The 16,699-nt window shown below is 46.8% G+C and overlaps 1 protein-coding gene across 1 annotated transcript in view; it reads left to right on the top strand.

Annotated features, from left to right (window-relative positions):
* Window positions 1-16,699, top strand: part of LOC121585961 (E3 ubiquitin-protein ligase RNF19A) — an 86,682-nt gene that overhangs the window by 55,808 nt on the left and 14,175 nt on the right. The window contains 3 exon segments of the mRNA XM_045226118.1: window positions 11,625-11,833; window positions 15,859-16,003; window positions 16,396-16,558. Coding sequence (XP_045082053.1) covers window positions 11,625-11,833; window positions 15,859-16,003; window positions 16,396-16,558 — 517 coding nt within the window.

Raw genomic sequence — 16,699 nt, 5'->3', positions numbered from 1 at the left:
AGATAGTGACAGTCTACACTTGGTGTCCTATAGCAGATCATATTCTCCAGATAGTGACAGTCTAAACTTGTCCTATAACAGATCATATTCTCCAGATAGTGACAGTCTAAACTTGTCCTATAGCAGATCATATTCTCCAGATAGTGACAGTCTACACTTGGTGTCCTATAGCAGATCATATTCTCCAGATAGTGACAGTCTACACTTGGTGTCCTATAGCAGATCATATTCTCCAGATAGTGACAGTCTACACTTGGTGTCCTATAACAGATCATATTCTCCAGATAGTGACAGTCTACACTTGGTGTCCTATAACAGATCATATTCTCCAGATAGTGACAGTCTAAACTTGTCCTATAACAGATCATATTCTCCAGATAGTGACAGTCTAAACTTGTCCTATAACAGATCATATTCTCCAGATAGTGACAGTCCACACTTGTCCTATAACAGATCATATTCTCCAGATAGTGACAGTCTACACTTGGTGTCCTATAGCAGATCATATTCTCCAGATAGTGACAGTCTACACTTGTCCTATAGCAGATCATATTCTCCAGATAGTGACAGTCTAAACTTGTCCTATAATAGATCATATTCTCCAGATAGTGACAGTCTAAACTTGTCCTATAACAGATCATATTCTCCAGATAGTGACAGTCTAAACTTGTCCTATAGCAGATCATATTCTCCAGATAGTGACAGTCTAAACTTGTCCTATAACAGATCATATTCTCCAGATAGTGACAGTCTAAACTTGTCCTATAGCAGATCATATTCTCCAGATAGTGACAGTCTAAACTTGTCCTATAACAGATCATATTCTCCAGATAGTGACAGTCTAAACTTGTCCTATAACAGATCACATTCTCCAGATAGTGACAGTCTACACTTGTCCTATAGCAGCACCCTACAAGAAGAGGCTGTGCCATGAAGAGATGGCACCACAGGGCTCAGGCTGTGCCATGAATAGATGGCACCACAGGGCTCAGACTGCTGGTATGAAGAGATGGCACCACAGGGCTCAGGCTGTGCCATGAAGAGATGGCACCACAGGGCTCAGGCTGTGCCATGAAGAGATGGCACCACAGGGCCAGGCTGTGCCATGAAGAGATGGCACCACAGGGCTCAGGCTGTGCCATGAAGAGATGGCACCACAGGGCTCAGGCTGTGCCATGAAGAGATGGCACCACAGGGCTCAGGCTGTGCCATGAAGAGATGGCACCACAGGGCTCAGGCTGTGCCATGAAGAGATGGCACCACAGGGCTCAGGCTGTGCCATGAAGAGATGGCACCACAGGGCTCAGGCTGTGCCATGAAGAGATGGCACCACAGGGCTCAGGCTGTGCCATGAAGAGATGGCACCACAGGGCTCAGGCTGCTGGTATGAAGAGATGGCACCACAGGGCTCAGGCTGCTGGTATGAAGAGATGGCACCACAGGTTGCTTGTTGCTTGGTGCCTGGCACAACAACGTGCTGTCTCTGACTCACTGAACATTTCTCAAGTAGTGGACAACATTTCATGTGATGTCTACCACTAACATCAGCTCTGTATTAAGACTGTTCTGTATTACTGTCCTGTTTCACCGTGCAGCTGAAAGCACTGCTGGTTAGAGGGGATATGGGAACCAGCCTGTAGAGGGACTGAGAGGAGAACACACACATGTTGGAGCAGCCAATCAGCTCTGGGAGGGAGGGGCCAATGGTTCCAGCTGAACTTTAGCCCTTCTGTGATTGGTGGAGCTATGTGTTAAGAGTAGAGGGCTGGAGCAGGAGAGAGGCTGGCTACATGATGGGCCAAACCACACACTCATCCCTCCCTGTCTCACTATGGGCCAAACCACACACTCAAATCTCCTCCAAGTCCTCTTCTCCCTGTCTCACTATGGGCCAAACCACACACTCAAATCTCCTCCCAGTCCTCTTCTCCCTGTCTCACTATGGGCCAAACCACACACTCAAATCTCCTCCCAGTCCTCTTCTCCCTGTCTCACTATGGGCCAAACCACACACTCAAATCTCCTCCCAGTCCTCTTCTCCCTGTCTCACTATGGGCCAAACCACACACTCAAATCTCCTCCCAGTCCTCTTCTCCCTGTCTCACTATGGGCCAAACCACACACTCAAATCTCCTCCCAGTCCTCTTCTCCCTGTCTCACTATGGGCCAAACCACACACTCAAATCTCCTCCCAGTCCTCTTCTCCCTGTCTCACACAAGCTACATAATGCTATTAACATGAGACATCAACAACCAGTTCTGACAGGCCTTTTTAAACATGCTTTTTTCACCCTAAACCTCCTTCCTCCAGTTGGACTCGATACCTGCTGGCTCAGTAAGAATGGATGCTGTCTTTTTGTCATTGACCTGCTGGAAAGGAGAGGACAGAGCAGGAAAGGAGAGATGAGGCCTCACTCTGTGGTGAGAGAGAGTCGAGGGCCGATGGTCCATCCATTAGCCTACTCTGTTAACTCCATCACATGACATTTACATTTGACATTTTTTGTCATTTAGCAGATGCTCCTATCCAGAGCGACTTACAGGAGCAATTAGGGTCAAGTGCCTTGTCTGCTCGGGGATTCGAACCAGCAACTTTTGGTTACTGGCCCAACGCTCTTAACCGCTAGGCTACCTGCCGGCCTATATATTATATCATCAGCGTGATGCTGCAGGCTGGCCTGGCTCCAAGTGTTGGTAACCGCTAGGCTACCTGCCGGCCTATATATTATATCATATCATCAGCGTGATGCTGCAGGCTGGCCTGGACATAAGTACATAAGTAAGAATACATAAGTATTCACACCCCTTAGTCGATACTTTGTAGAAGCATCTTTGGCCGCGATTACAGCTTTCAGTCGTCTTGGGTATGTCTGTATCAGCTTTGCACATCTGGGTTTGGGAATTTTCTCCCATTCTTCCTTGCAGATTTTCTCATGCTCTGTTAGATGGGGAGCGGCAGTGAACAGCAATCTTCAAGTCTTTCCACAGATTTTAAATGGGATTCAAGTCTGGGCTTTGGCTGGACCACTCAAGGACTTTCACATTCTTGTTCTAAAGCCATTCCAGCGTTGCTTTGGCTTTATGCTTGGGGTCATTGTCCTGATGGAATGTAAATCTTCGCCCCAGTCTAAGGTCATTTGCGTTCTGAAGTAGGTTCTCATCAAGGATTTTCCTGTATTTGGCTCCATTTATTGTTCCCTCTATCCTTACCAGTCTCCCAGTCCCTGCTGCTGAAAAGCATCCCCATAGCATGATGCTGCCACCACCATGTTTCACGGTAGGGATGGTGTGAGACGGGTGATGAGCTGTGCCTGGTTTTCTCCAGACATAGCGCTTTGCATTCGGGTCAAAGAGTTACATTTTTGTCTCATCAGACCACAGAATCTTTTGCCTTTATGATCTGAGTCTCCAGGCGTGCTGCCTTTTTCTCAGGAGATGCTTCCGTCTGGCCACTCTCCCATAATGCCCAGAATGGTGAAGTGAGGGAGAGACTGTTGTCCTTCTGGCAGGTTCTCCCATCTCAGCCAAGGAACTCTGTCGTTCTGTCAGAGCGGTCATTGGGTTCTTGGTCACCTCCCTAACCAAGGTCATTCTTGCCCGGTTGCTCAGTTTGGTCGGACGGCCAGCTCTAGGCAGAGTCTGGGTAGTTCCATATGTTTTCCATTTCCTAATGATGGAGACCACTGTACTCTTGGAAACTTTCAACACTTTAGAAATTGTTTTATACCCTTCCCCAGATATATGCCTCATCACAGAGATCTACAGACAGTTCCTTAGACTTCATGGTATAGTTTCTGCTCTGACATGCACTGTCAACTGTGGGACCTTATATAGACAGATGTGTTTCTTTATAAATCATGTCCAATCAATTGAATTGGCCACAAAGTTGTAGTGACATCTCAAGGATGATCAAAGGAAATTGGATGCACCTGAGCTCAGTTTGGATTGTCATAACAAAGGGGTGTGAATACTTATGTATATTAGATATTGCTGTATTTCATTTTCAATTAAAAAATAATAATAATCTAAAAACGTGTTTTCACTGTCATTATGGGGTATTGTGTTTAGATGGGTGATGGGAAAAACATATTTAATCCATTTTGAATTCAAGCTGTAACACAAAATGTGGAATAAGTCAAGGGGTCTAACTGTAAGTCGCTCTGGATAAGAGCGTCTGCTAAATGACTAAAATGTAAATGTATGAATACTTTCTGAAGGCGCTGTAGATCCATTCTCTCTGTCCGGTTTGTCCCCAGTGTTCTCTGCCTGGCTCTGCCATACAGAACAGTCAGTAATCCCCTAGTCATGTTGTTCTGTTTAAAGTTGTTAGCTGTCTAATTCCCTTCCTGACTGGGTGTTGGCAGAAAGCCAGGCCCAGGGTGTCTGTTGTACCACGTGGCTGGGATAGGGAGGGAGGGACTGACGGGGAGGGACAGGGACATGGAGGGACGGACAGGGAGGGATAGGGAGGGACAGGGACATGGAGGGACGGACAGGGACATGGAGGGACGGACAGGGATAGGGAGGGACAGGGACATGGAGGGACGGATGGACAGGGAGGGACAGTGAGGGAGGAAGGGATAGGGAGGGACATGGAGGGAGGGATAGGGAGAGACAGGGACATGGAGGGAGGGATAGGGAGGGATAGGGAGGGACAGGGACTGACATGGAGGGACGGACAGGGAGGGATAGGGAGGGACGGACAGGGAGGGATGGAGAGGTTTTAAAAACAACATGCATTTAGTTTTGCCCATATTAAGCACTAGTTTTAGATCAGCAAGGGATTCCTGCATAGCTATAAAATCTGACTGTAGTTTTGACACAGCCAGATCTACAGTCACGGCAATAGCATACATAATAGTATCATCCACATATAGATGAAGTTTAAATTTAACAAATTGACCAATGGTGTTTATATAAATAGTGAAGAGAACAGGTCCCAAAAATCAACCCCTGTGGTACACCTTTATGAAATTCAGACTTAACCCCATCAATCACGATGGCCTGAGTTCTGTCACTAAGATAAACATGAAACCATGAACAGGCGTCAGAGCTCAGGCCTATCGAGGACAATTTATTAAATAAAATAGCATTATCAAACGCTTTTGACAGGTCCACAAACAAAGCAGCACATTTCATTTTAGTGTCTAAAGCATTGACAAGATCATTAACAACTAAAGTGGTTGCTGTAATAGTTATATGCCCAGGCCTAAACCCCAATTTGATTTACATTCAAAATACATTTCTCAGATAAAGAAGAGCAAAGTTGTACATTTACCAAGGATTGAAGAATCTTAGCTAGACAAGGAAGCGTTGAAATGGGGTCAGGCAGCTAATGAATGAACAGGAGAAAACGTCATGGTTACAGGACAGACTCAGAGACATGCTCCTGTATTCAGAATACATACACTCGCTGGTGTAAAATACTTCAGTAAAAATACTTTAAAGTACTACTTAAGTAGTTTTTTTGGGTATCTGTACTTTACTTGACTATTAATTTTTTTGACAACTTTTACTTCACTGCGTTCCTAAAGAAAATAATGTACTTTTTACTCCATACATTTTCCCTGACACCTAAAAGTATTAGTTAAGCAGGACAGTCAAATGGTCTAATTTACACACTTATCAAGTGCTTCGTTTGTGCTTCGTTTGTAAATGATGTCTGAGTGTTGGTGTGCCCCTGGTGATCTGTAAATAAATAAACTGGAAAATGTGTCCGTCTGCTTTGCTTAATATAAGGAATTTGAAATGATTTATACTTGTACTTTTGATACTTATATTTAAAACCAAATACTTTTACTCATGTAGTATTTTACTGGGTGACTTTCACTTTTACTTGAGTCATTTTCTATTAAGATATCTTTTACTTTTACTCAAGTATGACAATTGGGTACTTTTTCCCACCACTGCATACACTACACTCAGAATAATCATTTCATAGCATGCAGGCAGTTCAATGGGTCCGTGTCTGCTTTCATTGGCTACTGAGACGACTTCAGAAACACTCTACATACTTTCCAGCCTCTGTAGTCCCCCGGTCTCTCCCCTCTGTCTTTATAGCCATACGGTGTTCAGGCCTCCTTGCTTGGCTGTGTTCAGCCTGCTGCTCTTAAGCTGCTGGCAGCCATGTCCTTCTTTTCAGGAATGGTTTGAGTTAGCTGGAACTTTCTTTTCCCTCAGCAGAGCACAGTTAGAGCTACTCACGCATTCCTCTGGTTCTTAGTGTTGAAGCTTACTGCTGTTTGTTACAGTCCACACAGTCAGTCTGGTTCTTAGTGTTGAAGCCTACTGCTGTTTGTTACAGTCCACACAGTCAGTCTGGTTCCTAGTGTTGAAGCCTACTGCTGTTTGTTACAGTCCACACAGTCAGTCTGGTTCCTAGTGTTGAAGCCTACTGCTGTTTGTTACAGTCCACACAGTCAGTCTGGTTCTTAGTGTTGAAGCCTACTGCTGTTTGTTACAGTCCACACAGTCAGTCTGGTTCTTAGTGTTGAAGCCTACTGCTGTTTGTTACAGTCCACACAGTCAGTCTGGTTCTTAGTGTTGAAGCCTACTGCTGTTTGTTACAGTCCACACAGTCAGTCTGGTTCCTAGTGTTGAAGCCTACTGCTGTTTGTTACAGTCCACACAGTCAGTCTGGTTCTTAGTGTTGAAGCCTACTGCTGTTTGTTACAGTCCACACAGTCAGTCTGGTTCCTAGTGTTGAAGCCTACTGCTGTTTGTTACAGTCCACACAGTCAGTCTGGTTCTTAGTGTTGAAGCCTACTGCTGTTTGTTACAGTCCACACAGTCAGTCTGGTTCCTAGTGTTGAAGCCTACTGCTGTTTGTTACAGTCCACACAGTCAGTCTGGTTCTTAGTGTTGAAGCCTACTGCTGTTTGTTACAGTCCACACAGTCAGTCTGGTTCCTAGTGTTGAAGCCTACTGCTGTTTGTTACAGTCCACACAGTCAGTCTGGTTCCTAGTGTTGATGTCTACTGCTGTTTGTTACAGTCCACACAGTCAGTCTGGTTCTTAGTGTTGAAGCCTACTGCTGTTTGTTACAGTCCACACAGTCAGTCTGGTTCTTAGTGTTGAAGCCTACTGCTGTTTGTTACAGTCCACACAGTCAGTCTGGTTCCTAGTGTTGAAGCCTACTGCTGTTTGTTACAGTCCACACAGTCAGTCTGGTTCCTAGTGTTGAAGCCTACTGCTGTTTGTTACAGTCCACACAGTCAGTCTGGTTCCTAGTGTTGAAGCCTACTGCTGTTTGTTACAGTCCACACAGTCAGTCTGGTTCTTAGTGTTGAAGCCTACTGCTGTTTGTTACAGTCCACACAGTCAGTCTGGTTCCTAGTGTTGAAGCCTACTGCTGTTTGTTACAGTCCACACAGTCAGCCTGGTTCCTAGTGTTGAAGCCTACTGCTGTTTGTTACAGTCCACACAGTCAGTCTGGTTCCTAGTGTTGAAGCCTACTGCTGTTTGTTACAGTCCACACAGTCAGTCTGGTTCTTAATGTTGAAGCCTACTGCTGTTTGTTACAGTCCACACAGTCAGTCTGGTTCTTAGTGTTGAAGCCTACTGCTGTTTGTTACAGTCCACACAGTCAGTCTGGTTCCTAGTGTTGAAGGCTACTGCTGTTTGTTACAGTCCACACAGTCAGTCTGGTTCCTAGTGTTGAAGCCTACTGCTGTTTGTTACAGTCCACACAGTCAGTCTGGTTCCTAGTGTTGAAGCCTACTGCTGTTTGTTACAGTCCACACAGTCAGTCTGGTTCTTAATGTTGAAGCCTACTGCTGTTTGTTACAGTCCACACAGTCAGTCTGGTTCCTAGTGTTGAAGTCTACTGCTGTTTGTTACAGTCCACACAGTCAGTCTGGTTCCTAGTGTTGAAGCCTACTGCTGTTTGTTACAGTCCACACAGTCAGTCTGGTTCTTAGTGTTGAAGCCTACTGCTGTTTGTTACAGTCCACACAGTCAGTCTGGTTCTTAGTGTTGAAGCCTACTGCTGTTTGTTACAGTCCACACAGTCAGTCTGGTTCCTAGTGTTGAAGCCTACTGCTGTTTGTTACAGTCCACACAGTCAGTCTGGTTCTTAGTGTTGAAGCCAACTGCTGTTTGTTACAGTCCACACAGTCAGTCTGGTTCCTAGTGTTGAAGCCTACTGCTGTTTGTTACAGTCCACACAGTCAGCCTGGTTCCTAGTGTTGAAGCCTACTGCTGTTTGTTACAGTCCGCACCGTGTCAGTCAGTTAGTCAGTCAGTTGCATGGGCCTTTAACAGTTAGTAGGAATAGGGGGTTTTCTGTGCTGCCACCAGCTGCAGGACAGACAGCCAGGGGTGCAACTTTCACTGGGGACGGGGGCATGTCCCCCCACATTCTGAAATAGCATTTTTGCCCCCCCCCCCAGTTTTAGCATGGGAATGTGATACAAAACGAGGCAATGATGTGCTTTAGGACCATGCAGACACCTCAGAGCGGTAGGGTAGGCTGTTTGGGAGTGTTTCTCCGACTAGATAAAAAAAATATATATAATAATTGTCCCCCCCCCCCCACTTCTAAAACCAAAGTTGCTCCCCTGCAGACAGCCAAAGGCTACCTCAGTCAGTCTGTTTCACTGACCATGGAGCAGCAGCAGCAGCACTGTGACTGGTCCCAGATCAGATGATTCAGGAGAATACATTAGACCTCCAGACTTACTGCTCCTCAGTGGCCCATAGAGGACATCAGAGCATTCCTCCTGATGGTTAAACCATCTCTGTTTCCTCCTGATGGTTAAACCACCTCTGTTTCCTCCTGATGGTTAAACCACCTCTGTTTCCTCCTGATGGTAACACCACCTCTGTTTCCTCCTGATGGTTACACCACCTCTGTTTCCTCCTGATGGTTACACCACCTCTGTTTCCTCCTGATGGTTAATCCACCTCTGTTTCCTCCTGATGGTACATTCCTCCTGCTCCTCTGCCTTCTCCTGCTCTACCTCCTTCTCCTCCTCCTCCTGCTCTGCCGCTCCTCCTGCTCTGCCGCTCCTCCTGCTCCACCTCCTCATCCTCCTCCTCCTGCCCTACCTCCTCCTCCTGCTCTACCTCCTCCTCCTGCTCTCGCTCTACCTCCTACTCCTCCTCCTCCTGCTCTACCTCCTCCTCCTCCTGCCGCTCCTCCTCCTCCTGCTGCTGCTCCTCCTCCTGCTGCTCCTCCTCCTCCCGCTGCTCCTCCTCCTCCCGCTCTACCTCCTCCCGCTCTACCTCCTCCTCATCCTCCTACTCTACCTCCTTCTCCCGCTCTACCTCCTTTTCCTCCTGCTCTACCTCCTTTTCCTCCTGCTCTACCTCCTCCCCCTTCTCCTCCTGCTCTACCTCCTCCCCCTTCTCCTCCTGCTCTACCTCCCTGCTCTACCTCCTTTTCCTCCTGCTCTACCTCCTCCCCCTTCTCCTCCTACTCTACCTCCTCCTCCTCCACCTTCTCCTGCTCTACCTCCTCCTGCTCTACCACCTCCTCCTTCTCCTGCTCTACCTCCTCTTCCTCCTCCTGCTCCTGCTGCTCCTCCTCCTCCCGCTCCTGCTGCTCCTCCTCCTCCCGCTCCTGCTGCTCCTCCTCCTGCTCTACCTCCTCCTCCTCCTCCTGCCGCTCCTCCTCCTCCTGCTATACCACCTCCTCCTCCCGCTCCTCCTCCTCCTGCCGCTCCTCCTGCTCTTCCTCCACCTCCTCCTCTTCCTCCACCTGCTCTACCTCCTCCTCTACCTCCTCCTCTACCTCCTCCTCTTCCTCTACCTCCTCCTCCTGCTCTTCCTCCTCCTCTACCACCTCCTTTTCCACCTCCTCCTCCTCCTCTACCACTTTCTCCTGCTCTACCTCCTCCTGCTCCATCACTACTGATCAGGGCCTAAAATTAACTTTTTGATTCACCAGCCACTGTGTCAGGTAGATTACAAAATCTACCAGCCACTCAGATTTTTTTACCAGCCAAAATATTTTTTCGCCTTAATTACATCAAAAAACACAACATTAAAGAAAAATAACGGATGGCCATGCTTTGTAATGTTTCTAAAACAATAAATATATTAGTAAGAAGTAATGTGGTATATTACTCAATTTAATACATTTTTTTGTCTTTTAATCAAAATATCAGACAATATGTTTAGCTGCCCATTTAAGGGCGGGAGTTTTATGCCTGTGCGCAGCGCCTCCAAAAATGAATCTATCAGCACTTCACTCATTGCACACAGCTCCCCTGCCAGGCAGTGTTGCTGCGTGAGGTGGGATCTAGGATCTGTTTCTTTGTGCAATTAGCATCTATGAAACAAAGCAGCAGAAATACTTTGAAAACAGCTACTGCAGCATTTTTCCAACCCTAACTCGCACATGTGCTCATACTTTACTTTTAATCATAGGGCCTTGCAAATTGAGCACACGCCAATGTAGCTGGTGAAATAGACATTCTTAACTGCCAATACCTAAATTGACCCGCATTTGGCGAGTGTAAATGTTATGCACTACCACTGATCCAGCCTCACATCACCACTGATCCAGCCTGGAGACTTTCTGAAGGGTTGTTGTGTTCTAGCCAGGTGAAAGACTGCCCCCTTTCATTGAAGCCACGAAGTTCAAGGCCGACCACCGGTACTGCAGGCTTTGTTAGCAGAAAACAGGACCCCCCATTATAGTGAAGGGGAAATGGCTATCTTCGTGGTCAATCTTTGTGTGAATAAATACACATTTCAAAGACAATCATGGTACCAATAATTGCTTCTATTAAACCAGATGTATGTCCTTGCACTGATTATTAATAATTTATTATTATTATCTCCCGAGTGGCACAGTGGTCTAAGGCACTGCATCGCAGTGCTAGCTGTGCCACTAGAGATCCTGGTTCAAATCCAGGCTCTGTCGTAGCCGGCCGCGACCGGGAGACCCATGGGGCGGCGCACAATTGGCCCAGCGTCGTCCAGGGTAGGGGAGGGAATGGCCGGCAGGGATGTAGCTCAGTTGGTAGAGCATGGCGTTTGCAACGCCAGGGTTGTGGGTTTGATTCCCACGGGGGGCCAGTATAAAAAATAAATAAATAATAATGTATGCACTCACTAACTGTAAGTCGCTCTGGATAAGAGCGTCTGCTAAATGACTAAAATGTAAATGTAATTTAAAAATTGCACACATAAGTTCTAAGGATAATTTAGTAGCTAATGGCAGCCTGCAGTACCCTGGTCGGCCTTCAACTTGAGTTACTCAATGAGAGGGGGCAGCACTGAGCTAGCCTGCAACATCACTTCCTTGGCTTCAAATGCATGCACTGAGACTCAGATTTCTCACTTCGAAATGTATGCAAAACAAAATCCATTGCTTGGCATACATTTTAAAGTGAAAAATCGGAGTCTCAGCGTAATTCCGTTACCGTGAAATTGCCCATGCGCTATTCAGTCTTCACATAGGAATGAATGGTGTCACGTGATCGATGGCTTCGTCCGTATACATTAGTACTGCTAGATTTGAGGAATCTGAATGAATGAACATAGATAGAAACAGGGGTGTTCTGAGGACACAGGCAGACTCCTGCACATTGAGCACAGATTTCATTGTATCCATTTCTCTCCTGCAGTCAAGATGTAACCATGACCTGTTTTGTACCTCTGTTTTGTCCCCCCAGGTATGCAGTCATTGCCTTTGGCTGTGCCAGCTGTCCTAAGATCACGTGTGGGCGTGAGGGGTGTGGCACAGAGTTCTGCTACCACTGTAAGCAGCTGTGGCACCCCAATCAGACGTGTGACGCCGCCCGGCAGCAGAGAGCCCAGAGCCTGAGGCTGCGTGCCTTCAGCTCCTCGTCTCTTAGCTACAGCCAGGAGAGTGGTGCTGCAGGTAACACACACACTGCAGTTGACGTTTAGGTCTAAGAGAATGCTTTGAACCAAATGCAAACTTTGAAAACAAGATGTAAATACGTTGTTTTAAACTTCTTAAAGTTACTTTCATTACTTTAAGTAGGCTATTTTAACCATAGGTGATCAGTCTGCTGCTACAGGTCTGGCGGAAAAGAACCCGATGGGGACTCGCTTTGGCAAAAACCACTCTGCTTGTATAATGAATGAACTGAAGTTGTTCAATAAACACAATGCAAATAAACAGCACAGTGGACAGTCTCCGTGACAACCTGGAGAAGCTGCTCATAGAACATCTAAATCAAATAAACAGCAAGGTGGACAGTCTCCGTGACAACCTGGAGAAGCTGGTCATAGAAAATCTAAATGTCATGAAAACCGATTTGGAGCAAAAAAACAAAGAAATCTGTGACTTTATTGACCTGGATACAGAGCTCCTGAGTCCAAGAATGGACAGTATCGTGGAAAATAATTGAACTGTGAGCAGGTGCCAGAGCTGGTGGACACCGAAAGGATGAGAGAGGAGGGTCTGTGCTGTGAGCAAGTGCCAGAGCTGGTGGACACCTAAAGGATGAGAGAGGAGGGTCTGTGCTGTGAGCAGGTGCCAGAGCTGGTGGACACCTAAAGGATGAGAGAGGAGGGTCTGTGCTGTGAGCAGGTGCCAGAGCTGGTGGACACCTAAAGGATGAGAGAGGAGGGTCTGTGCTGTGAGCAGGTGCCAGAGCTGGTGGACACCTAAAGGATGAGAGAGGAGTGTCTGTGCTGTGAGCAGGTGCCAGAGCTGGTGGACACCTAAAGGATGAGAGAGGAGGGTCTGTGCTGTGAGCAGGTGCCAGAGCTGGTGGACACCTAAAGGATGAGACCGAGAGGCCAGGGACCAGGAGTCGTGAAGGTGAAGGATAAAGTGGATGTCCTCCGGCTGAAGCAACATCTGAAGAGCAGCCAAACGTTAAAGAGGGTGTTCATCAGATCGGCCAAGTCCCACAAAGATTGAATCATCCAACTCCACTTCAGAACAGTCCTACGAGAGATCCCGGCTGGGAGAGATTTCTACATTTCGAGGAATGGGAGGATGATGAAGTGGTCACCAGGGATCTGTCTCCTGATCCCTGGCGACCACAGGGGCCGGGGAGCTGGACCTGCAGGCTGAGAACCATTTAACATTTTTAGTCATTTAGCAGACGCTCTTATCCAGAGCGACTTACAGTTAGTGAGTGCATACATAATTTTTTATACTGGCCCCCTGTGGGAATCGAACCCACAACCCTGGCGTTGCAAACGCCATGCTCTACCAACTGAGCTACATCCCATCTGTCTCCTGATCCCTGGGGACCACAGGGGCCGGGGAGCTGGACCTACAGGCTGAGAACCATCTGCCCAGTCAGTCCATAAGTGCTAAACAATTTTCTTTAATTCACTGGAACGTTAATGGATGGACGACCACAAACTGTACACTAACAACATTACTAGTACCGGCCCTAAACCCTGACTTCATTTATTTGAATGAAACTCCACTATTGACTTGGATGGTCAACCAAGGCGATGTGGTTTCCCCAACATTTTCCTTTTTGAAAATGACTTGGCACATCAAATCAAGCATGCTAACCTAGGAGTTAAAGTAGATGACACGACATTGGGGAAACCATTGTACATAGATGATATTGTCCTGCTTGCAGAGAGTGAGTTTGATTTGCAATGTTGAACACTGTCAATCTGTGGTGTACCAAATGGAGATGGATGATTTAACCAAGATGAAACCCAGATAATGCACTTTAGAAAAAACCCTGTCAATCTGTGGTGTACCAAATGGAGATGGATGATTTATCCAAGATAAAACCCAGATAATGCACTTCAGAAAAAAGAGGTACAGTAAGAAGTATTCAGTACTTCTCTTTTGGAGCAACGCCCCTAAACTACACTAGCTCATAGAAATACCTTGGTTTCCTGTCTGATGAATGTATGATCTTTGAGGAGGTCATCAAGTCTATCAGATTGTGCAGGTAGAGCGTCTGTTGGTAGTAAACTGCACATCTGTAAAGATCTTGGCTATTGGACATATTCACAGCTCTATAATGTATGTGTGTCTCCTATACTGAGCTATGCTGCTGGAATGTGGGCTTTTTAAAGAAGCCAAAACGGCTAACTATTCAGAATGGAGCCGTACCATGTTTTCTGGGAGTGCATGAGCTAGTCCCAAGCCTTGCTATTGAAGGAAACATGGGATGGAGTCCTGTGAAATAAGACAGTGGTGAAATGATTAGGTTATGGAACCGTGTTATCAATATGTCAGAGGACAGAATAACAAACAAGGTTCTCAACTGGGATACAGTGCATTCGGAAAGTATTCAGACCCCTTGACTTTTTCCACATTTTGTTACGTTACAGCCTTATTCTAAAATTGATTAAATTCGTTTTTTCCCTCATCAATCTACACAATACCCCATAATTACAAAGCAAAAACAGGTTTTTATAAATTTTAGCAAATTCAGACCCTTTGCTATGAGACTCTAAATTGAGCTCCGGTGCATCCTGTTTCCATTGATCATCCTTGAGATGTTTCTACAACTTGATTGGAGTCCACCCGTGGTAAATTCAATTAATTGGACATGATTTGGAAATGCACACACAAGTCTATATAAGGTCCCACAGTTGACAGTGCATTTCAGAGCTAAAACCAAGCCATGAGGTCTAAGGAATTGTCCGTAGAGCTCCGAGACAGGATTGTGTCGAGGCACAGATCTAGGGAAGGGTACCAAAACATTTCTGCAGCATTGAAGGTCCCCAAGAACACAGTGGCCTCCATCATTCTTAAATGGAAGAAGTTTGGAACCACCAAGACTCTTCCTAGAGCTGGCCGCCCGGCCAAACTGAGCAATCGGAGGAGAAGGGCCTTGGACAGGGAAGTGACCAAGAAACTGATTGTCACTCTGACAGAGCTCCAGAGTTCCTCTGTGGAGATGGGAGAACCTTCCAGAAAGACAACAATCTCTGCAGCACTCCACCAATCAGGCCTTTAGGGTAGAGTGGCCAGACAGAAGCCACTCCTCAGTAAAAGGCACATGACAGCCCGCATGGAGTTTTCCAAAAGGCATCTAAAGGACTCTCAGACCATGAGAAACAAGATTATCTGGTCTGATGAAACCAAGATTGAACTCTTTGGCCTGAATGCCAAGCGTCATGTCTGGAGGAAACCTGGCACCATCCCTACGGTGAAGCATGGTGGTGGCAGCATCATGCTGTGGGGATGTTTTTCAGCGGCAGGGACTGGGAGAGTAGTCAGGATCGAGGGAAAGTTGAACGGAGCAAAATACAGAGAGATCCTTGATAAAAACCTACTCCAGAGCGCTCAGGACCTCAGACTGGGGCGAAGGTTCACCTTCCAACAGGACAATGACCCTAAGCACACAGCCAAGACAACGCAGGAGTGGCTTCGGGACAAATCTCTGAATGTGCTTGAGTGGCCCAGCCAGAGCCCGGACTTGAACCTTATCGAACATTTCTGGAGAGACCTGAAAATAGCTGTGCAGCGACGCTCCCCATCCAACCTGACAGAGCTTGAGAGGATCTGCAGAGAAGAATGGGAGAAACTCCCCAAATACAGATGTGCCAAGCTTGTAGCGTCATACCCAAGAAGACTCGAGGCTGTAATCACTGCCGAAGGTGCTTCAACAAAGTACTGAGTAAAGGGTCTGAATACTTATGTAAATGTGATATTTACGTTTTTTAAATTTGTATACATTTACAAAAATGTATAACCTGATTTTGCTTTGTCATCATGGGGTATTGTGTGTAGATTGATGAGGGGAAAAAACAATTGAATCCATTTTAGAATAAGGCTGTAACGTAACAAAATGCGGAAAATGTCAAGGGGTCTGAATACTTTCCGAATGCACTGTCTATGTGCTGTCTGGGATTTAGGGGAGGTGAACTCTCTACCTGTTAAACAGACACTAGGTTTCTATTCCACATATCTGACATCTCCAATTGTCTCCATCTCCATCCCAGCTGATGACATCAAGCCGTGTCCGCGCTGCGCTGCTTACATCATCAAGATGAACGACGGCAGCTGTAACCACATGACCTGTGCTGTGTGCGGCTGTGAGTTCTGCTGGCTCTGCATGAAGGAGATCTCTGACCTGCACTACCTAAGGTGAGAGGCAAAGGAGGAGTTAGGGGGGTGGCAACACTCTCAGTAGTAGTACATCACTATCTCTACAGTAGCCACAGTGTTCTGCCTCTGAATAGCCCCCCTCCCCCTCCCTGTCCCCTGGCCAGCCTGTCAGGATTGTGTTGTAATCATCTCTGTCCCCTGGCCAGCCTGTCAGGATTGTGTTGTAATCATCTCTGTCCCCTGGCCAGCCTGTCAGGATTGTGTTGTAATCATCTCTGTCCCCTGGTCAGCCTGTCAGGATTGTGTTGTAATCATCTCTGTCCCCTGGCCAGCCTGTCAGGATTGTGTTGTAATCATCTCTGTCCCCTGGCCAGCCTGTCAGGATTGTGTTGTAATCATATAATGTGTCCGTCTGTCTCTCCCCCCTCCAGCCCGTCAGGCTGCACCTTCTGGGGTAGGAAGCCGTGGAGCAGGAAGAAGAAGATCCTGTGGCAGCTGGGCACGCTGGTGGGCGCTCCGGTGGGCATCGCTCTGATCGCTGGCATCGCCATCCCCGCCATGATCATAGGCATCCCTGTGTATGTGGGGAGAAAGGTGAGGTAACCCTAACACCCTGCAGACTCAGAGTTCATCACATTACATTGGCAGTTGTTTTGACAGGTAGATAAATGGCTTCATTGTTGTCTGGTTATCAGTAATGAGTGTGTGCTGTACACGTGAATGGCAGATGGAAAG

This window comes from Coregonus clupeaformis, chromosome 17 (genome assembly GCF_020615455.1).
Source record: "Coregonus clupeaformis isolate EN_2021a chromosome 17, ASM2061545v1, whole genome shotgun sequence".
Classification (NCBI taxonomy): domain Eukaryota; kingdom Metazoa; phylum Chordata; class Actinopteri; order Salmoniformes; family Salmonidae; genus Coregonus; species Coregonus clupeaformis.
Note: the sequence above shows the minus strand (reverse complement) of the source record. Positions and strands in the feature narration are given on the sequence as shown.